This window comes from Peromyscus eremicus, chromosome 1 (genome assembly GCF_949786415.1).
Source record: "Peromyscus eremicus chromosome 1, PerEre_H2_v1, whole genome shotgun sequence".
Lineage (NCBI taxonomy): Eukaryota > Metazoa > Chordata > Mammalia > Rodentia > Cricetidae > Peromyscus > Peromyscus eremicus.
Window position 1 is genome coordinate 56,448,212 of NC_081416.1, and position 21,179 is coordinate 56,469,390.

The following is a 21,179-nucleotide window of genomic DNA, read 5'->3' on the forward strand; positions in this document are numbered from 1 at the left end:
TTTGTTACATGTAACGGGAAACACACACGTGAGCATAGACATGCTAACTCACATGCCTACAAGCACACTCATGAACTCAGGGGCCCGCTCTCAGCAGGACAGTGGATGGAGCTTTTATGTGTGTGTAGTCTGTCCACACAGGGGACACAGCCCGGCACATGAACACATGCACACTATGCAAGGCAAGCCATCCTGCGCCCCTCCCTAACTGGCCTGCTTTCCTGCCCCAGGCTCCTGCCGGCCCCCACTGCCCTCTCATCCATCTTGTCTGCCAGCTGGTCCCCGGCGCACCCATATCCTTCACACCTTCTCATCTCACAGCTCGATACCAGGAGGCGGCATGGCAGCCATGGCCGCAGGGAGATGAATGGGCCAGGCAGACTGCAGAGGCCCAGAGAGTGAGGCAGCAGGGGGACGGAGCTCTGGGCCCCAGCATCTTGACCTTTCCTGGGTGGTTTGCAATGCTGTGCCTGCCCAGGAGGGCACCTGGGTGAGGACTGGGGGGCACCACTAGGACATTGCTGTAGGGTTAGGGAGCCAGGGGTGGAGCTGGAGGTCAGCCCTGGCAGGCACAGAGACTGGGGTCCTCTCAGATTTCAGTTCATGTTCACTCCCCTGATGCTGGTGGGTGGGGGAAGGTAGAGAGGGTGGGAATGGTGGTAAAGGTACTTTGGCTTCTGGTAAGCTTCCTTCTGCCCTGACCCAAACCATCTCCCCTCAGTGCCCAACAGCTGGGCAGTTGTCCTGGGCACACCCCTTCTGCGTCCTGAATCCCTTGACTCACGTGGAAATTTGCATCTAGGGCATGTGCTTAGCTACGTACAGATCACCTAAAAAGAACATTTGCGGGCCCAGGACTCTTGGGAACACACACATACACTAAGAACACTTGGGTAGGCACACACCTGGACAAACACAGCTGTCAATGCTTACATGAGCACATGTCTGTAGGGGACTGGGGATCCCTCCTGGGGTCCTAGAAGTCCCTCTCCAGACTTTTTTCCACATGTAGGATCTCTCTCTATTTCCAGGATGTGTGGCTAAATGTGGGCACGGAGATTGCTACCACTGTTCCCAGGTCCAAGGTTACACTGGTGGCCCTTCCCCCAGTTTCCCTTCAGCATGCTATGCTCACATGTGCAGGTCCATGCATAGTCCTGTGGGCATCCCTCCTCTCCTCCACCCACCTCCCTATTAGAAGAGAGGCCATGCTGGGCAAAGAACAGGAACCGTGGTCTCCAGGCACACTGCATTTATATCATGAGATTGGTTGCCTGGCAAGGGACGTGGTGCCCAGGGTAGGACAGTGGACCCTGGGCTCGGAACTATGCCTCAGGACTGACTGTTCAGAAAGGGAGACTGAGACCAGGCAGGTATGACTTGGGTTAGGGGGCCAGGGTGGAGCTGGAGGTCAGTTCTGGCAGGGCAGGCACAGAGACCCGGATCCTCTCATATTTCAGGAAAGCCACGTGCTTCTCGTAGTAGGCGGCCTCATTAATGAACACAGGGTACACAGTGGAGTTCCCCTCATACAGTACGTCCTCACCACTGAACAGCTTGAAGATGGGTTCACCAGGCCTCAGTGGCTCAAAGTCGTGGTCCTAGGAGAAGAGCCAAGGCCAAGGTTGCTGGGGCCATGACCTCTGCACCCCATCCCCCCCAGGAGGGAGTAACTCCAGGCTTGCCAAGGAGCACTGACTGAAGACAGGGTTAGTTTTGAGAGATGTGTCATCAACTACAAGAACTTCATGGAGTATACTATGCAAATTAGGATGGCTATGACATCATCAGGAAATACCCCCTCACCAGAATTGCTTCTGTACAGTCCCCTCTTGGACAAAATATAGAACATGCTTATATTTTTTTAAGGTAAACTCCCTAAAATAACTGTTGTTACATAGCATTTGCAAAGCATATGGGCAGCCCTAACTTAGGATGCTCTACCAGGTGTCAAATACTCTCAAAAGTACCAAGTAAGACTGCTGCAGGAAAAGGCCGCAAGACTGCACAAGACCCTGTTCAACAGCGACCCCTTGTGGACGGTTAGATCACAGACACGGGGCTGCTCACATATCCATGGGAAAAGAATATTTGCACTTCCAATCAAGTGACCTGGGTCCCGTCCCCTCCCCTCTGCTTCTTCAGTCAAAGAAGAGCAGCCACCCAGGAGCGTGAAGATGGCTGTGGCTCCAAATGCCAGGTGCAAGGTGGGGCTCCAGGCGCAGGCACGGGCTGAACCAGCCTCTGGTCCAGCCAGGGTTCTAAGGCAGTGGGGGCTCTGTCTGACTCTCAGGGTACCCCCACACACACGCTTCCCACAGTACCGACCTGCAGCTGAGGGTGCACAGTGCCAGCCAGGTCACCGTCCGCGGTGCGGGGGAAGTCCACCTTGCCCAAGCTCCTGTAGATGTCTATCTCAAAGGCGGGAAAGGCCTTGCCTGTGTAGAGGTTGGGTATAACCGTCTGTCCATTTCTCCGTTTTCCTCTCCTCAGACCTCAGTTTCCCTGCAAGCTATTGTGGGGCCTCACCTTGGTTGTAGAGCTCGATGAAGTCCAGAATGGACGCCACCAGAGCTCTCATCCGTAAGAACAGGTCGGCCCGCAGCACGCCCTGAGGCTGGGGGCCCATCTCCAGACCTGGGGACCAGGAAAGGAGATGTTAGGCAGGTGTCCCAGGCCCAGACAACCATAGGAGGTCCTGCCCTTCTGGGTCCTCATTCCGCCCTCCAAGCATCTTCCCACCCCTTCCAACTCCGCCTCTCCAGGCCCTGACTCCGCCCTTCTGGCCTCTTTCCTCTCCTCCCTGCTGATTCCTCCCACCCCATCCCCCTCACAGATTCCATTCTTGGACACAGATTCCAAGCTGTAGGTCTCCATCCCTGGTGGATCGTATTGCAAGAGGTGGCAGGGCAGCCCCGGGTTCTGCAGCTGTGGGGTGAGAGAAGGCAGTCAGGACCCAGACCTCCTTGAGAGGGAAACTGAGGCACTGAGGCTGGGAAGAGCAGTGTACAGGAAGCACAGAGTCATCCACCCTGCCCCACCTCTCTCCCTTGGTTGGAAGGTTCCAGAGAGTCTGGAGTACCTGCAGGTGGCAGGCCCCTGTGGACAGGGACAGGCAGAGGTGGCACTGGTCACTGCGCCCCCTCCCTGCCCTCCCTCGCCTGCCCTCTAGGGACCACCTGTAGGTAGTGGTACAGGTGCAAGTTGAAGGGGTTGTGGGAGGCTTCAGAGACGAGGCAGACTCCAGTGTTGGCTGTGGTGTTGTGCAGGTCTAGGATAAAGTCGAAGGCCTGGTCTGTGCCCTTGGGACCCAGTAGCTCGTTCAACTCTCGGGCTCTTGTCACCTCATATGAGTCATCGGGAGTGGCTGTGGAACTGTGGGGAAAGGAGTAGGGGACACCAGTCCCATCATCTCAATCAATCTCCTTTTTCTTGGCTAACTTCTCACCTTTGAGGGCTTAGCTGAGAATGCTACCTCCTACAAGAAGCCTTCCCTGACTGCTTTTGGCCAGGTTGGATGCTTCACATAGCACCCCCCTCCCACTTCCTCTGTGTCCCCAGTAACCTGAGGCTCGCACCTTGGTCCTCGTCCTCATGCTAATCTCACTCTAGCTGGTAAGAGTCTGGCCTAAGTTTCTGACCCAGCTTGCCATCAGGATAGACTTTTTGGAAGAGGTGACTATGATCTGGATCTCTCTAAACCAGAGGGTCAATGAGCAAAGGCAGGGGTAGCTTGCTATCCACAGGGATGGGTCTGCAGGGATGCTAGTACCCGGCTGTGGACCAGCCAACCTGGCCAAGCCTACTCACTTGAGGAAGGTAAGGGTGAAAATGCGGTTGAGATCACGGTCCATGTAACGGCGACAGGCAGCTGTGGCTGCTGGGTTGGCCAGAACTGGCATGGCTGAGAAGCTGGGTCTCTGCAGCTCCCCTGGGGCCTGCAGCCACTGCCGGACCAGGTGGACGCCACACATCTCATTTCCGTGGGTGCCCCCAGTCACAGCCACTCGGCGCAGGGGCTCCCGGGGCACAGGAAGGGAGCACATCCCAGTGTGGGTCAGGAGTCCACAAGAGACAGAGCTGGACAGTAGGGTGAGCTCCCCAGGCCCTGAGGAGTCTGAGACAGGGGGCTGCTCTTGAAGAGGTAGCTAAGTGGTAGTGTCAGCTGTGTTCCACCTGTACCCAGGAGCCAAGTTCAAGGACACCATCAGCCAAATTTTTGTTCCACTTGGAACCTCAGTCCCGTCTCCGGAACTTTCTTTGAGGGTGGGTGTTGCTCTCCCCGATTTCCTCTTGGAGAAGACTTTCCTTGATGCTTTTAGAAGAAGTTTCTTCCACCTGTGAAACCAACAGGAGAGCCACATTGTTAAGGAGCCACGTTGTCATACATTGTTACTAAGTCTCCAAGCCTTACAAGAAGTTTCTGTTCCTGAAACCGAATGTATCCTGCAAGCCGTGTTTTTCAACCTGTGCTGAACTTGTGACCCCAGGATGTATGCCCAGCCCTTTGCCTTGTTAAACCCCTGAACACCGGTGGTGACCCCCCTTCCACACGGTGGTGACCCCCCTTCCACACGACATATTCTTGCACTTATCTACCCCACCGGCAGCCTCAAGCCCTGAGTCCCCCACTCTTCAGTCCAGGTGTAACGGCCGATAATCTCCACAGCTGTTTTCTATCAACCTAACCCTTCCCCATAAAAGGGACCTCAAAAGCCAATGAGGGGCTGCTCTCTGGAACCCCGACTTAGGGGGAGACTGTCATCTGGCCAGTCCCTTGTACACCTCTAAATACAGCTTGCTTTAATCAGGCAGCTGTGGAAATGTTTTTCCCCATCACGTCTAACACCCCTAAGCTGAGAAGAGGGACTCAGACATTCAGAAGGGTGACCTGGTCCCACCCACACCATCCTCACCATAGAACCATACACCCATTTTATAGATGGTAAGCCAATGCCAAGCTTTGCAGGGAGAAGAGACTGTCACCCCATTAGCTATGTAGCAAGCATGTGGGTCCCAGGCCACCCCCACACCTTCCTCTGAACCGGCAGGAAGCCTCTGCGAGGCCTCTTACCTGCTGTACGTGTCTGGGCTTCCCTAGGCCACAGGCCTGGTGTGTCTGTCCACCTCCTAGCCCGCTGTGTTTACGGGCCTGGAGGCCCCAGGCAGGAAGTATTTATGCCCAGTTAGTGGAGAACTGGGGGCGGTGGCTGGGCTAAGATCCAAGCAGCCAAAGTTCACAGGGCCCCACCTCCACCCCCCAAGCTCCACCTGCCCCGACTCTCCACGGTCTGATGGGTCCAGGTCCCTGGGGGCAGGTTCCTGTCCTTGCCCTCTGTTCCTCCTCTGGGAATGGGCACAGTTCTGCCTGCCAGGGCCTCTGAGGACGCCTGCTGGAACTGCACTTACCCTTGGAAAATGAATCACAGAGATTCCTGACTTGGACCGATGACTCCCAGTCCTCAGAAAGGATTGGGCTTTGCCTCCTGGCAAAGAAGCCTAGGGCCTGGTCCCACACAGGGAGACAAGGCCTGCCTGCTGTCCTGCCTGGATCCACCCGGAGAGGCGCTTTCCATGAGGCTGCTTAGGACAGAGAGCAGTGGGTAGTGACTTGGTTGTGGCTGCACCAGCCCGGTACCTTGGGGGCCATCAGAAAAGAAGTCCCCTTCCTTCTGCCTCTTTAGTGTCGCCCTCTGCCCTTGCATCTGTCAGGGCACCTCCCCACTTCTTTAAGGCTGTGACCCACGGGGCTCAGTATAGTTCAAACAAAATTTTGTTTGATGCTTCAAACAAAATTGCAGAAAGTTTTGCTTTAGTCTTTGTGGTCTTCAAGGATGCTGTAACTGAAATGGCTTTATTTGCTCTGTTTTGGGAAACAACCCTCAGACTCAGTTTACAGATGTGGAAACTGAGGCCCAGGCAGAGTAGCTAAGGGTGCACTGAACACAGGAGACAGTTGGACCTGGAAGACAGGGTCTGACCCTTTCCGTTCCCTGCTGCCTCTATAGGGTCCTGGGGAAGGGCAAAGGAGAAGTCCTTGTCCCCTGAACCAGGGCTGTCCCTCCCACTGAGCTCAACTGTCCCCTGGCAGGAGCCAACCACTGTTCAGAGGTCGCGGAGGAGAGAGGCAAGATGGAGGCGGTGAACTGTGCAGCCCGCTTAAGCGTGCAGTCCAATTACCTGTTGGTCCTGCTGTAGGTTCAAGCTGACCAGTTTGGGGCTTCCGGGTGGCCAGGGTCCTCTGGCCTAACTTTCCTCAAAGCCGCGTAGATCGCTGACTCAGGTGGCCTGAGCCTGCCCCTTACCCTCCCCCGCCCTGTGTCTCTACGAAGTCAATGTGGGGAGAGTGGGCACCGTGGCTCACCTTTGTTCTGCGCAGAGCACCCGTCCTTTGGTGGGGTGTGGTCCTGAGCACCCTTTCTGGAGTCTGGGTGAGGCAGCTGAGAGAGGCAGAGACCTCCACAAGGCCTACGCAGAGGGTCACCGAACCTTTTGTCAACAGCTCCCAGCAGTTGTTCACCGAGCCCTTACCCCTAGGTGGCGGGGGGGTGTTGGAGGAGATCGGAGCGGATCAGTGCGCCCGCCCGTCTCCTTCCCGGTCCCCGCTGTGCTCCAGCCCAAAGCCTCCGTGTTCAGTCTGAAAGCCGCTCAGCTGCTGGGGTCCTGCTGACTCCTGCAGGGACTCCGAAGTAGGAATTCTTGGCTGTTTAGGCGGGTGGCAGTGTTCTAGCCCTTCCTGCCAGGAGGCGCAGAGCTACGGGGAGGGCAGCAGTGAGGAGTGAGTGCCTCACTTCCTGGGCTTCTCTGTTTCTGCCAGTTTCTAGAATGGAAATGGAACTGGGAGCCAACATGTAAACACAATTGTAGTGTTCGAGCGCTCTCTCTCTCTCTCTCTCTCTCTCTCTCTCTCTCTCTCTCTCTCTCTCTCTCTCTCTCTCTCTCTCTCTGTCTCTCTCTGTCTCTCTGTCTCTCTCTGTGTCTCTCTCTCTGTCTCTGTCTCTGTCTCTCTCTCTCTGTCTCTCTCTCTCTCTCTCTCTCTCTCCCCCCCCCCCAAACCCCAGGAAACAGAGGGGCTCCTGAGAAGCTGTGTGATCCGGAGTCAGCGTCTTCCCTGGGCCTTGGATCCTGTATGGGAAGTGGGGGTGAGGCAGCTGTGGGGAGTAGGGGCAGAGCAAGTGCAAGCCTGGAAAACTGGCATGGGCAAGAACACCCCAAGGTGAACATGGGCTAGAGCAATGCCCATCATCACAGTACCCACAGGCCCAGCATCTCTCTAGTTAGGGAAGCTGAGGCCCAGAAAGGTGTCAGAACCAAGCTCCCCTTCTCCCCAAGTTGTAAATCTTGATCCAAGAGGGCCTCGGGGCCTGAGATCCATGCCTGAGGATCATGGCCCAGCGGCTCTGGAGCCCCTGCCTGACCCTCCACCCTCCTGACCAGGCTATGGCTCCTCTGGCCTGCCTGTCACATCTTGGTCAAGGTCCATCAGCCTTGCTCCCTGTGCCTGGTCCGCTGAGTCCTCAGGGAAGTGCCACTGGCCACCGCCCCCCCCCCCCCCCCCAGCTTCTCCAGGCTGCTCGGTCCTGTCCATTCTTCACAAATGACCTCCCATCTCCCTGCGGTGACTCCAAAGGTGACATCTGAGACACACTGTGTGTCATGTAGCCGCCTCCAGCTTCCTTCTGGGATGGAATCTCCCAGGCAACAGTGCTCGGGCCACTGAGAGGGATGCTGTGGCCTTGCAGGGCTTGTGGCACCTGGCTGGTGTTTTCTGCCAAGGACTAGGGGATGACAGCCGACTTTGTCTTTCTCTGAATGTGCTTTGGATGCCAGCCCCGGGGAATGAACCAGGGGAGGACCTGGGAGGCTGTGCCATGGACCAGGTCAGAGACCACACGGCCTGCAGTGGGGGAAGGAGCTGAGGAAGTGGACCGGGGAGAGGGCCTGGGAGGGGAGGGGAGTCAGTGAGCAACACAGAGGAGGAAGGCTAGGGCCCAGCTCGGGTAAAAGGTTCACTGAATGAGAAGTTTAAATTTTGAGCCTTGCTGAAGTGGAGACCTGGAAGGGTAGCGGTGTGGGTACTGACCTTGTGGCCAGGCCAACATAACTAGTTCTCGAGGACGGGGCTTGCGGATGCCGAGGTGGGGATGCTTGGCCCCTTCTCAAAGAGTGCATGGCTAGTTGGGGGAGGGAGAGGTTGAGGGTGCCTTTGTTTCTTGTCCCTCAACCCTGCCTTATTAATTTGATTTAGGTACCAGGCAGGGCCAGCTCTGGCTGGGCACTGGGGACATGGCAACCAGCCAGAGTTGGCTTCTGTCCCCCTTGTGTCTACTTTCTAGAGAACAGACAGGGGGGCAGGGGGGCGTGGGAAGTCTCTTTGTATTCCTCTAGAGGGCACGGGAGAACCCTCTGAGATCTACAGGTACAGCCCCAGGGGACAGCTCTGTCCTCTGCCCTCTGCACTGTGTCAGGCAAGACTTTTGGCGCTTGGTGCTGCTTCACAGGAGCTAAAGCTGCCACCGCCGAAGGGACAGCATCCTGCTTCCTGTGGCTGCGATAAAGACGCCATGACCAGAGCTACTTGGGAAGGAAGGGTTAATAGGTCTGCACAAACCCATCACTGAAGGAAGTCAGGACAGGAACTCAAGGCAGGAACCTGAAAGCAGGAATGGAAACAGAGGCTGTGAAGGAACACTGCTTACTGGCTTGTTCCCCAGGGCTTGCTCAACCTACTCCCTTTCATACCCCTGGACCACCTGCCCAGGGATGGCTCCATCACAGTGAGCTGGGCCCTCCCACCATCACCCAATCAGGAAAATAACCCACAGACTTGCGTGCAGGCCAATCTGGTGGGGACATTTTCTCAATTGAGGTTCCCTCTTTCCAAATGACTCTAGCTTATCTCAAGTTATCAAAACACTAACCAGCACAATCCACACCAGGGCAGGAGGCCCCTGGCTATGGCTGCACAAAGATATGTGCTCCTACCTGAGTCCTTCCTACACCAGACCTGGCCTCCCAAAGCCCGTTTACAATCGGGGGGGGGGGCCCGCTGCTCTCTCTGCTCCCCACTGCTTTCACTGTGACCAGTCCCTTCAGCTCTCACTCCAGCGCTGTCCTGCTGGCTTCCTGCTAACCCGATGTCCTGGGTTTGGACCAGGAAGGATGATAGTGTCGATTTTCTTATGGCCACTCTAGGTTGAAGCTAATGACCACTGTGGGCCCAGCACCTATGGCTAGATTTCACCACCAGGACCCACTGGAGCCCCAGGGTAGCTCCCAAGCCTGCCACTCACCTGGCCACCTACTCAGTAACCCCTCATCCCTCCATCCAACCGCCTCCCAGCCAGCCACCAGCCACACACCCATCTGTTCCTCTCTCTTATTCGTTCTCTCCTTCATCCATCCATAAGTCCCTGTTCGGTGCCTCTGCGGTGTCCCCCATGTTCCCCATTCTGGAGATGCCATCACCCAAAATGTCTAAGACCACACTTTTAATTTCTCAACCTCAGGCCACTAGCTCAGATTTCCTGTGACTCTAAGGATGAGGAGCCCAGCAAGCCAAGGCTGGGGATTGAAAGTGGCTCTGGAGTCAGGGGTAGGGGTGGGGGATTGGGGAAGAACAAGGAACCATTCCCAGGGCCAGGCATGCTGTCTACCCAGCCTCCAGCCCTGTGATCCTCAACAAAGCCCACTGTCTCTCAGCTCGAGCCCTGCTCTCCTCTGTGAACTCAGTACAACCCTGCCTTGACTCAAGGCCTCAGTTCCCCATGTTCAGATGAGGTCTCCAGCTTTTTGTTTGTTTTTGAGATAGGGTTTTTGCATACCCCTGACTGTCCTGGAACTCACTCTGTAGCCCAGGCTAACATTACAAAGAGCATAAAGATTCACCTGTCTCTGCCTCCCAAGTGCTGGGATTAAAGTCGTGCACCACCACACCTGGTTCCAAGCCTCTTTTTTTTTTTTTTTTTTTTTTTAAAGATTTATTTATTTATTAAGTATACAGTGTTTGGCCTGCAGGCCAGAAGAGGGCTCCAGATCTCATTACAGATGGTTGTGAGCCACCATGTGGTTGCTGGGAATTGAACTCATGACCTCTGGAAGAACAGCCAGTGTTCTTAACCGCTGAGCCATCTCCCCAGCCCCCCAAGCCTCTATTTTTAAATTTTATTTTCCATGTATGAGTGTTTTGCCTATGAGTATGTCTGGGCATCATATGTATGCCTGGTACCTGCTGAAGTCAGAAAGGGTGTTAGATCCTCTTAAACTGGAGTTACAGATGGTTGTGAGCTGTGATGTGGGCTCTGGGGTCTGATCCCAGTCCTCTGGAAGAACAGTCAGTGCTCTTAACCACAGAGCTATCTCTTTAGCCCCAAGTCTCCAATTTCATATTCTACCTCTCACTACCTCTTTCTAGGAGTAGAGGTGTAGCCAACACATGCACACAGCCCTCCCTGGGCCAGAGCAGACATGACTAATCAACCATGCTTTCCTTCTTTTTCATGATGCTTCCTGGCCTGCCATCCTATGAGCTGAACTGTATTCTGTCGTGTCTGCTGAGTCATGGGAGATAGAACCTTCTGAAGCCATGAACTACATGAGAATCTTCCCTCTTGAACTAGCCTATGTAAAGTCTTTTGATAGAAGTAATGGAAAAGTAACTAATGAACACACTTCAGACAGATTCACCAATTAATCTGACCTGGGTTCAAGATCATGTCACTTCAGATGGGACAAAGCCACCTTCCGGATGTGGATGGAGCTGTGGGCCACTCTGCTCTGTCTTTTGGGACCCTGTCTATGATTTGACAAAGGAAGTCCTCCTCAGTCACCAGATCTGCCCAGCCTTGGGAAGGGGGCTTCTCTGTCAGCAGACCTGTCTAAACAGAGGGTCAGGAGGCTGCTGAGGGGGCTGTGCTCTGGGAAGGGATTGGACCAGCCACCTGGAGGTCCTGCCTGGCTGCAGGTCTGTTCAGAAAAAGTTCCAGAAGTGGGGTGTTCACAGGCAGACACCTGCCTTTCGGGACCACTGGGGATGTGGGAGCAGCTGAAAGCTCAGGTAGGTCAGGGGCTGGGCCGCAGGGGGGAGTCAGGGTGGGGCTCATAGAAGGGTGCAGCTCTGGGAGCCCATGGCCCAGCTTATCAGCTGCTGGTTCCAGGGACCGTAAGGAGGGTAGCGGAGGTCATTAAGTTTCTCCATCCCCGGGCTGCGCAGCAGACAGGCACGCTGGTGGGAGAAGGTGTCGAAGGAGAACTTGCCGTGGTACCTGCCCATTCCACTGTTGCCTGCAAGGACACGGAGAGCGAACATGTGAGGACAGCACCTGTGTAGCCCTGCTTGGCAGCCTGGATAGCAGACACCTGCCCGAGCCAGAAGCCCAAAGCTTGCAAGAGAAGAGAGAAAGGCAGGGCAATCAAATAACCATTTTACAGACAGGGAAACTGAGGCCATATGAGGCCCAGGGCCTACATTCAGGTGGAATAGCAAAGGCCTTTCTGGGGCTGGGGCTGGATTGTGGAGGGGGCCAGGAACTCACCAACTCCCCCCAGGGGCAGGGCAGGTAGAGTCAGGTAGAGAAAACCATCATTGCCTCCAAAGCCACCACTGCTGGTGTGTTCCAACATCTGGTTCACCACCTGAGAGAGGCGGAGCGCATGGGGCAGGAGGTGAGCCCTGACTGACTGTCCCACTGGGGGAACAAAGTTTTCACCCCTACATTGCCTTTCCCATCTCCTCCCTCCACTGAGCAGTCCCTTATTATAAGCACCCACCAGGGGCGCACTTCATAGGGATATGTAGGGCACAAGTTCATGCCCATAACCAAGACCATGAGGAGGTCACGACTTTGTGAGGGTGTGGTGGATCCCCACTGCAACCAGCCAGGCTCTGCCTGTGCGGTCCTGGTCGGTATTGCCCTTCAATCCCACAGGAGTTTGGTTTATGAGGAACTTTGCGCAGCTCAGAACGGGGGAGGGGGCTCCCTCACACACCTCTTGCCGCAAGTGGAGGCTGCCCCAGCCAGGATGGACAGACAGCTGGCCAGTCATGCACCTGGCACCTGTGGCCCTGCCTGTGTCCTATCCTCGGGTGTCTTTGTGCAGTATCCAATGGAACTAGGTTGGTTGCTAAACTCAGAGCATCTGTCTAAAGCCCCAAGCAAGAGGTGTGGTCAATCGCCCCCTTTCCAGCTCCTCGGGGCCCCAGCCCTGGCGGACCCCAGCCCTGGCAGACCCCACCTGGCTGCTGTTGGAGAAGGCATACAGCGCCAGCGGCTTCTCCCGCCTGTTAATGAAGTCAATGGCCTCATCCAGGCTTTTCACGGTCACCACGGGCAGGATGGGCCCGAAGATCTCCTCCTGCATCACAGGCTCTGATTCCTGCACGTCTACCAGCACCGTGGGTGCTGTGGACAAAGGGGGAAACAGCCTCGCTGGTTGTCAGGGCTTGGATGGAAACAAGGATTCAGACTGGAGAGTGTGAGGACGTGACCTCTCAGGACTCCGGGGTCTGAGTGCCCAGAGACCAGGTCTCACTGGGCAATGAAAAGCAAATGAAAGTTTAAGCCCGTAAATCTGGGTCCCAGCTCAGTAAGTCTAGAGCTGTGGGGCCCAAGGTTGGAATTTAGGAGCCACAGGCTCAGCCACAGTTAAGGCACCAGAAGTGGTGAACTTAAGGATCCGAGACTCGTGTTGAAGCTCACATTTAGGGTCCCACACAGCTCTCTTCAGTATCGAAGAGCCTCAGCCCAGGTGGGCTGTGTGCCAGTGATGGGCGCAGAAGACTCACCAATGTAGCGTTCTCCCTCATCGCTCTGGCCACCAATGGCCACGTGGCCACAGCCCAGCAATCCCTGGAGACGCTTGAAATGTTTCTGGTTGATGATTCTGCCCAGGTTAGGGGAGGTCTGTGGGTTGTCTCCATAGAAACGTGTGATGGCGTTCTGCAGGGCCGGCACCAGCCGCTCCTGCATATCCTGGCTACACAGGATGTAATCGGGGGCCACACAGGTCTGGCCAGCATTGAAGTAGCGGAACCAGGCCACACGGTTGGCTACGGTCTGGGGGTCACAGTCGTCATCCACATAGCAGGGGTTCTTACCCCCCAGCTCCAGGGTGATGGGCGTCAGGTGTTTGGCAGCAGCGGCCATCACGATCTTGCCTACGTGAGGGCTTCCTGAGGACATGGTCAAGAGACACTATCTTCATCTGGCAAACTGGTCTAGGCATAAATTTTGGCCTCCTCTCTCCACAGACACCTTTCCCAGCCCAAGTTCTGGGCTGTTCCTCCTATCCTGACCACCCAGGATCCAATCTCCAAGATTCTCAGAGGGCCTGGACTGGACCTCAGGGACACCTCCACCTCTTGATTGGTTCCCTACCCTGGCCTATGGCCTTATGCTTCAATGCCTTCACACTGTATTCTCTGCTGCCCCCCATCCCCAGGATCCTGGCCAGGGCCATCCTTACCTGTGAAGAAGATATAGTCAAATTTATGTTTCAGCAGCTGCCCGGTCTCCTCGGGCCCACCCAGCACCACAGCAAAGCAACTCTGCAAGGCAGGGTGACAGCTCAGGAGGCAGACCTGAGGACAGCAGGGACTTCCTCACTGGCCGGGACACGGGTGTGGGGATGCCGGGTGCTGACAGGCAGAGCCATGCCCACCTGGTCCAGATACTGGGGCAGCAGCTCGGCCAGCACCTTCTCTGTGTTCTTGCTTATCTCTGATGGCTTCAGTACCACGCAGTTCCCTGCAGGAGTCAATGGGGAAGCAGAGGAGGGAGGCTGGTGCCTGCACCCCCCAGGGAACTCTGGATGCCCTCTTTGGGAAGGACCCTCAGACTAAAGGGCCCCAAACCCCACTCACCTGCAGCAATGGCCCCCACTAGGGGCACGATCATCAAGTTCAAAGGATAATTCCAGGGTGCAATAATAAGCACCAGGCCAAAGGGCTCCTTCCGGATGAAGGCTGAGCTCAGTTTCGTGAGCTAGGATGCAGGATGACAGTCAGGTGTCAAGTGAAGAACAGTTCCCCACCCCACCCCACCCCACCCCCGCCTGCCCCCTGCACGTGTGTCCTCACCTTCCTGGCTGATGGGGTCCCCAATGAAAAGACTGGCTCACTTTAGTCTCTAGGGCAGGAAGGGGCCTGGGGCAGGCTGCCCTGTGCTCTGCCACCCCACTGCCACCTCCACCTACCATCACCCAGCCTACAGGGCTCACCAAGTTGGTGGACACAGACTCATCCTTCATCCAGGTCTGCAGGTTCTTGAGGGCCAGGTCCACCTCATTCTGGCACAGGATGATCTCACTCATGTCTGACTCGAAGGCTGACTGTGGGGTGGGGAGATCAGGTTCAAGGCTGGGCTGGGGTCTACCATTTGGAAAGGGCGTGAGGTGGTTTCCTTGAGCATATAAATGCAGTATATGGTTCCATGGGGTCTAATTCTGGAGTGCCACTGCCTGGCTTTGAGACTTTGAGCAAGCAACTTAACACTTGCCTCAGTTTCCCTATTTGTGACCTGAGAACAACCATCCAGCTGGCCTCTCCGTGATGTTCTGTGTGTTGTCAAGTTAGTGTTGCCTTCTGTTGCAAGGGTTAAACACGCCAGGAGGTTTGCTTCTCATCAAGGGCACAAGATCTCGGAAAGGATGTGACTCAGCTTGGGAAGGACACAGTTGCACCTGTCTAGATGTCCCTCCCATCCCCCCACAGCACCTTGCCCACGTCCTTGGCCAGTGCATCCTGCAGCAGCTGCTTGTTGTCCTGCAAGAATTGGCCCAGTCTCTGCAGCTGTGCTGTCCGGAACTCAGCAGGCCTAGTCCGCCCTGCCTTGAAAGCCTCCCGCAGCCTCCGGAGTGTGTCCTCAGAGGGGTCCACCCTGCAGGATGGGACAGTGTTCACTAGTAGCTTGTGCACCACTCAACCTTTGGGAAGAGCTTCAGCAGCCCCAGGGCCCAAGGCAGCCCGCAAATGCATGTCAGTCATGCCCCACTTGCCCATCCTCCCAAGCCCCTGCCCTGAGGGGGTTTCATATCCCTTGGATGAAGTTTCATACCCCATGGACCAGTTGCTACGGAATGGTGTTGTGTGCACATGGGTGTTATTGTATGTGTCTGATTTGTTTTTTTTTTTTTTAATGACTTTTTGTTTGTCATTGTTTAAAATAAGCAATTTAATAGCTTTCTTTCTTTCTTTTTTTAAAATTGTATTTATTATTGGATGTGAAGAGAGGCACTCATACTGTGTGTGTGTGAAGGTCAGAGAACAAATTGTGGGGTCCGTTCTCCCCTTCCACCTTTCTTTGGGTCCCCACAATCAAACACAGGTCACCAAGCTCGTGTGCGAAGTGTCTGCCTTGCTGAGCCATCTCATCTCACCAGCCTCTCTCTCTCTCTCTCTCTCTCTCTCTCTCTCTCTCTCTCTCTCTCTCTCTTTCTCTCTCTGTCTCTCTGTCTCTCTCTCAGAGCGCAGATCCACTAGGCTCCAGAGTAGAGCTGCCCGGTAAGGCCACTCTCCAACTGGTTGAGCTTCAGGCTGCACAGTGAGCTTCAGGTTCCCAGCTTTGTGAGCTGTCACGTGCTGGGGTGGGCCCTGAGTCATTTCTGCTTCGTAAGTCACCCCTCACCCATCTCCTGTGAGTGACCTGTAATTAAAGCATTGGTTCACCAGGTTGGACTTTGGTGGTAGCCGTACTTTGGTCTGCCATGGGATCCCTATCTGGGGTGAGCAGATCTTCGTGTTTTGTCCCCGCAGTAGAAGTTTTGCCACACAACAGTAGCCCAGGCCCGCCTCCAACTATGATGCTGATATTTATATGCTTGTGTGTGCGTGTGCATGTGCGCCGGTATCCACGAGTGCCTGTTTTCAAGCGTCTACAAGTAAGGAGTGTGTGTCAGTGGGTTTATCTTTGTGTGCTCACCTGAGTGTCTGTGTACATGTGTCCTGTGCGGTGAGTTGGGTGGGAATAGGTGTTGCTTTGCATCTGTGTGGACAGGAACAGCACATGTTGGGACCTGCTCACAGCCCTGAGAGGGAGCAGGAACAGCACCTCTGTGGTGCCCTTGAAGTCCTGCCCCATGCACACCTACACCCTCCCTTGACTTCAGCAGGTCACCGTCCTAATTAATGACATCCCAGCACACATTCCTGCAGACTGTGCCTTGCTTGTGGACAAAGCTACTCTCAGAAAAGTGCCCACAACTCTCAGAACATCCACAACCACGGCAGTGAACAGACTCTTACAACAGTGCCTCTGTGGACAGAACTCCCAGGACAGCGCCCCCTGTGGACAGAACTCCCAGGACAGCGCCCCCCTGTGGACAGAACTCTCAGGACAGCGCCCCCTGTGGACAGAACTCTCAGGACAGCGCCCCTGTGGACAGAACTCTCAGGACAGCGCCCCCCTGTGGACAGAACTCTCAGGACAGCGCCCCCCTGTGGACAGCACTCTTCCCTGTGGACAGAACTCTCAGGACAGAGACTGTTCCTAAGAACAAGAGGCAAAGTGGAGCAGCCGCTGCAGGCTCTGAGGGGCTGTCCCAGCTGAGGAACGTGGGGAGACAGGAGAGTACAGACTTGCCCTCCTCCCCAGGACGGTGCTGCTGATTTCCTGGCTGAGGCCTCCACATTCATGTCCCCTTCCCCCGGGGCTGGCAGCAGGAGGCAGCTCACAGCAGCGTTGCTGAGGACTGTCCCTGAGCAGGCTCAACTCCTGCCAGGCCTGGATGGGGACCCAAACCCTCCTCCTTACAGCCAGGCCCGGGGGAGCCCCCACCTAGACCCCTTCCCAGGAGGACCAGGGCCATTCCCTGCAGGGGCTCCCTGGAGGAGCTGGGCCTGGCTGGGGATGCTCGGTTCCCCACTCCTGGACGGCTGGCGTGGTTGGTCTAGATGCTAGGCCCTAGAGCATTCCAGGTCTCTTCCTGAGAGCTCCTTGTGGGGGGCCCACGTCACCAGCCTTCACCAGTGTTCCCTCTGCCTGGGCTCCATGAGCTCCTGGTCACACTGGCCTTGCTCTAACATTGTCCATGCCTTCCTACTGCCTTCATGGGGCTGAACCTGGGATGTGCTGAGGCCCCCAGGGCTCCTTAGTGTGAGGCAGCCTACTTCCCTCAGCTCGGTTATAATCTGTAGGATTACTGTTGTTCGTTCTGACTGTCACTGACTGACATGTCAGTGATGTGGCACAAGACTGCAATTATTCGGGATCAGCACACACAGACACCTCTGGAGGCAGGCCATAGAGTCATCAGCCTGGCTCTCCCTGCAGTGAAGACACAGGGACACTGGGCTTTGTGGATGTGAGGCAGCCGGTGCAAGGGCCTTGTGGTGCAGATTTTGAGCAATGAAACACAGCAGTGCAGTTGCTGTGATGGGACCTCTAACACGGAGCTGTGGTAGAGTCTGTGGACATCAAATACAATATGGAACAAAGCTAGAAGGAAGTCAGAGCGGCAGTTGGACCGAAGGGTGGCAGTGCCATCTCATTTAAGTCCTGAAGATATCATTACTCCATACTAAGGATGAGAAAGTCAGACTCAGAGGGTCCAGCTGATTCATCCTAATTAGCTTTGCCAGTCAACCTGACACAGCCTAGAGTCACCTGAGAAGCGAGTCACAAATGAGGACTTGCCCAGACCAGGTTTGCCTGTGTGCGTGTCTGTGAGGGGTTGTGTTGATTGCTAGCTGACATAGGAGGCCCAGTCCACTGTGGGTGGCACCATCCCCTAGGTCGGTGGTCCTGGCCTGTATAAGAAAGGTAGCTGAGAAGAAGCCTGTGAGCTACAGAAAGCAGCACCCTCCATGGTTTCTGCTCTACTTCCTTGGTTTTGAGTTAGCTCCTGGCTAACTTCCCTCAGTGATGGTCTGTAACCTGTAAGCGGAAATCAACCCTTTCCTCCTGTGAGCTGCTTCTGGGCAGGGCATTTTATCACAGTTACAGAGAGGAAGTGAGAAAACCCTCCTCAAGCTTATCAGCCCCCATGGATCTCTCCTCCACCAACACTGTGACCATGTTCCAATGTGTGTCCCACACGTGGTGTGTGTGGGGTTATGTGTGTGTGTGTGTGTGTGTGTGTGTGTGTGGTGTGTGTTCACATGTATGAGTGAAGGCTTGTATGTGTGCAGATGCATGTGTGGGTGTGGGTGGAGACCAGAGACTGACACCTGCTACCTTCCTCAATCCCCCTTTATTTAATGAGCCAGAATCCATCCCTGAACCTAGAGCTCACTACTTTGGCTGCTCTAGTTGGTGAGGCCGAGGGGGCTTCCTGTCTCTGCTTCCCAAACAGTGGCTTAACAGGTGGGCTGGTATGCCCACCTGGATTTTGCTTGGGTGTCGGGAATCACCATGTATGTGATGGGTTTGGGGCAGGGTCTTATTATGCAGCCTTAGCCAGCCTGGTACACTTGAAGCAATCCTCCTGCCTCTGAGTATGGAGGCGACTTGTTGTGCCGGCTGCCACACTAAGCTTTTAGTTACATGGTTTGTTTGTTTGTTTGTTTGTTTGTTTGTTTGTTTTTTGGTTTTTCGAGACAGGGTTTCTCTGTGTAGCTTTGCGCCTTTCCTGGAACTCACTTGGTAGCCCAGGCTGGCCTCGAACTCACAGAGATCTGTCTGGCTCTGCCTCCCGAGTGCTGGGATTAAAGGCGTGCGCCACCACCGCCCGGCTTTACATGTTTTTATCATCTCCTCCATGCCTGTTGGTAGCATCCAACTTTTCTAAGAGAGTGTCACATTTCCAGAGCCACAATGAACAGGGCTTTTTTTTTTTCCTTTAAGACCAAGTCTCACTATGTAGCTCTAGCTGGCCTGGCACCCTCTACGTAGATCAGGCTGCCTCAGACTCATAGAAATGCACCTACCTCTGACTTCAGAATGCTGGGATTAAAGGCATGCGCCATCCAGCGCAATGATAGGATCTTTTGTTTAAAAAAAAAATCATTTTTATTTCATGGGCATTGGTGTTTTGCCTACATGTGTATCTGTGTGAGGTTGTTGGGTCCTCTGTGTGAGGGTGTTGGATCTCCTGGAACTAGAGTTACAGTTACGTGTGGGTGCTGGGAATTGAACCCAGGTTCCCTGGAAGAGCAGCCAGTGCTCTTAACCACTGAGCCATCACTCCAGCCCCGACTGGATTTTTTTTTTTTTTTTTTTTTGAATGAACCCAGGCCTTGAGCTTGCTAGGCAAGCGCTCTACCACTGAGCTAAATCCCCAACACCCCGACTGGATCTTATGTAGCTCATGCTAGCCTCAAATTTGGTATCTAGCTAAGGTTGAACTGGAACCCCGATTCTCATGCCTCTGCTTCTACCTCCCAAGTGCTGGGGTTATATCCATGTGCCACTACATGCAGTTTATGCTGTCCTGGGTCAGACACGGTGCTTCATGCACACCCGGCAAGTGCTCCACCAGCCCCGCCCCCAGTGTTTCCTTTCCTTTTTTAATTCCTCTTTTCTTTTTGAAACAGCTCTCACTATGCATTCTAGGCTGTCCTTGAATTCATGACCCTACTACCTCAGCATCCAGAGAGCCGAGATTACAGGCGTACAGCCGCACTGTTACTGTGGCTTTTTAAACCTAAAGCTGGATTGGGTGTGGTAGCACACGCCTTTAACCCCCAGCACTCCAGAGGCAAAGGCAGGTGGATCTCTGTGAGTCTAAGACCATCCTGGTCTACATAATAAGTTCCGGGGCAGCCAGAGCTACGTAGTGAGACCCTTCCTCAAACAAACAAAACCCTCAGCTCTGGCCTTGCAGTCCCCTCCTTTCTGACACCCTAATCACAGCTCTGGTGTCCCTTGCCAGGTCTCCATCTGCTCATATGGCTGTCACCTTCAGCAGTATGGAGCTCCTCCAGACAGGATGGGTTGTCCCCAGTCCTAGGGGTCTTGAGTGCTTCCTATCTGTCACAGGAACACGAGACTCAGAAGGAGAAAGCAGACAGCTGTACCTCTGTGCTCAGCCCCTGGTCCTGTTGCCACTGTCCTGTCCTAGGCTCAGCAGGTGATCTCAACCCCTTGGCTCCCAGCCCCGTCCCTCACCTATGACCCATACCCCATTTCCACCGGTGACTGTCACCCACCCAAGGCCTTTTGCACTAAGACCCTCTGCCGCCAGTACCCGTGACCCTACCTACCCCAGCGAGGGCTCCGAGCCTGTGTCCGTAGCAGACATTCTGGTTTCAGATGTGTGGCTCCTTTTTTAGCCAGGCTCTCTCTTGCCTCTGCTGACCCTTCTAGGTGGGACCACAGTAGGACCACACTACCGTGGCAGCGCAGGCCGGAGCTCTAACAGATGGTGGGTGGGGCAGCCGCCTCCTCAATCCCACACTCTCCCTCTGCACTGCCTCGCGGGCACAGCTGTAGGGAACCGGAATGGCAGGCTGTGCAGGCTTCTCTGTGGGTATGAATGTTCTGGAGAGGCTGACAGGAAGTTAGCAGTGGGGAGAAAAGTCATGGGGGGTGGAGGTGAAAACAAACCTCCTCAGGTCCTTGACAGCCCTTCCAGGTCCCTCCAGGAAGCCTCCACAGGCTAAATCATCTCTATCCTCTCACACACACACAAACAGGGTGTCCCTGTCTAGAAGAGAAATTGTGGTACTTTTTTTTTTGCCTCCCGAGTGCTGGGATTAAAGGTGTGCACCACCACCGCCCTGCAAATTGTGGTACTTTTATTTGCACTCCCCTGTGACCAAATGACACAGGGGACAGAGGAAGGGGCACTGGTGGTTGTAGAGGACACGCTGCAGGCAGGGGAATTGCTCCAGTGGGGGAATGTCACTCATGTCTGTATTTCCTATTTACTGTGTGATCCTAGTCAAGTTACCTACCCTCTCTAAGCTTAATGTCATATATATATATATATATATATATATATATATATTATATATATAATTTTTCGTGTATGAGTGTTTTACCTGCATGTATATATGTGTACCATGTTGCATTCTTGGTGCTCGCAGAGGCCAGAAGGCGGCATCAGATACCCTGGAACTGGAGTTACAGATGGTGTGAGATGCCATCTGAGTGCTAGGAACTAGGCCCAGGTCCTTTGGAAGAGCAGTCAGTGCTGGTAACCACTGAGCAATCTCTCCAATCCCTTATCATGAGAGTTTTGAGACTGTCCTGGGAGTGGGAAGACACCATCTCAGCTTCTGGCACAAGGCAGGGTTTCTGGGG

At 54.7% G+C, this 21,179-nt stretch overlaps 2 protein-coding genes across 2 annotated transcripts; both read right to left on the reverse strand.

The window, feature by feature from the left end:
* Nucleotides 1-1,245: 1,245 nt before the first annotated feature.
* On the reverse strand, nucleotides 1,246-6,541 carry LOC131898251 (N-acyl-aromatic-L-amino acid amidohydrolase (carboxylate-forming)-like). Its single transcript, XM_059249370.1, has 8 exons — nucleotides 6,365-6,541; nucleotides 5,075-5,580; nucleotides 3,811-4,338; nucleotides 3,180-3,375; nucleotides 2,835-2,928; nucleotides 2,530-2,637; nucleotides 2,329-2,438; nucleotides 1,246-1,601 (listed from the first exon to the last, which is right to left on the reverse strand). The coding sequence occupies exons 3-8, from the start codon at nucleotides 4,044-4,046 to the stop codon at nucleotides 1,386-1,388; spliced, it is 960 nt and encodes a 319-aa protein (XP_059105353.1). The 5' UTR covers nucleotides 4,047-4,338; nucleotides 5,075-5,580; nucleotides 6,365-6,541; the 3' UTR covers nucleotides 1,246-1,385.
* Nucleotides 6,542-10,000: 3,459 nt separating this feature from the next.
* Nucleotides 10,001-20,360, reverse strand: LOC131898261 (aldehyde dehydrogenase family 3 member B2-like). Its single transcript, XM_059249381.1, has 10 exons — nucleotides 20,138-20,360; nucleotides 14,714-14,876; nucleotides 14,218-14,328; nucleotides 13,862-13,982; nucleotides 13,660-13,745; nucleotides 13,465-13,546; nucleotides 12,785-13,171; nucleotides 12,235-12,401; nucleotides 11,535-11,634; nucleotides 10,001-11,283 (listed from the first exon to the last, which is right to left on the reverse strand). Exons 1-10 carry the CDS (start codon nucleotides 20,173-20,175, stop codon nucleotides 11,099-11,101), a joined length of 1,440 nt encoding a protein of 479 aa, XP_059105364.1. The 5' UTR covers nucleotides 20,176-20,360; the 3' UTR covers nucleotides 10,001-11,098.
* Nucleotides 20,361-21,179: the final 819 nt, after the last annotated feature.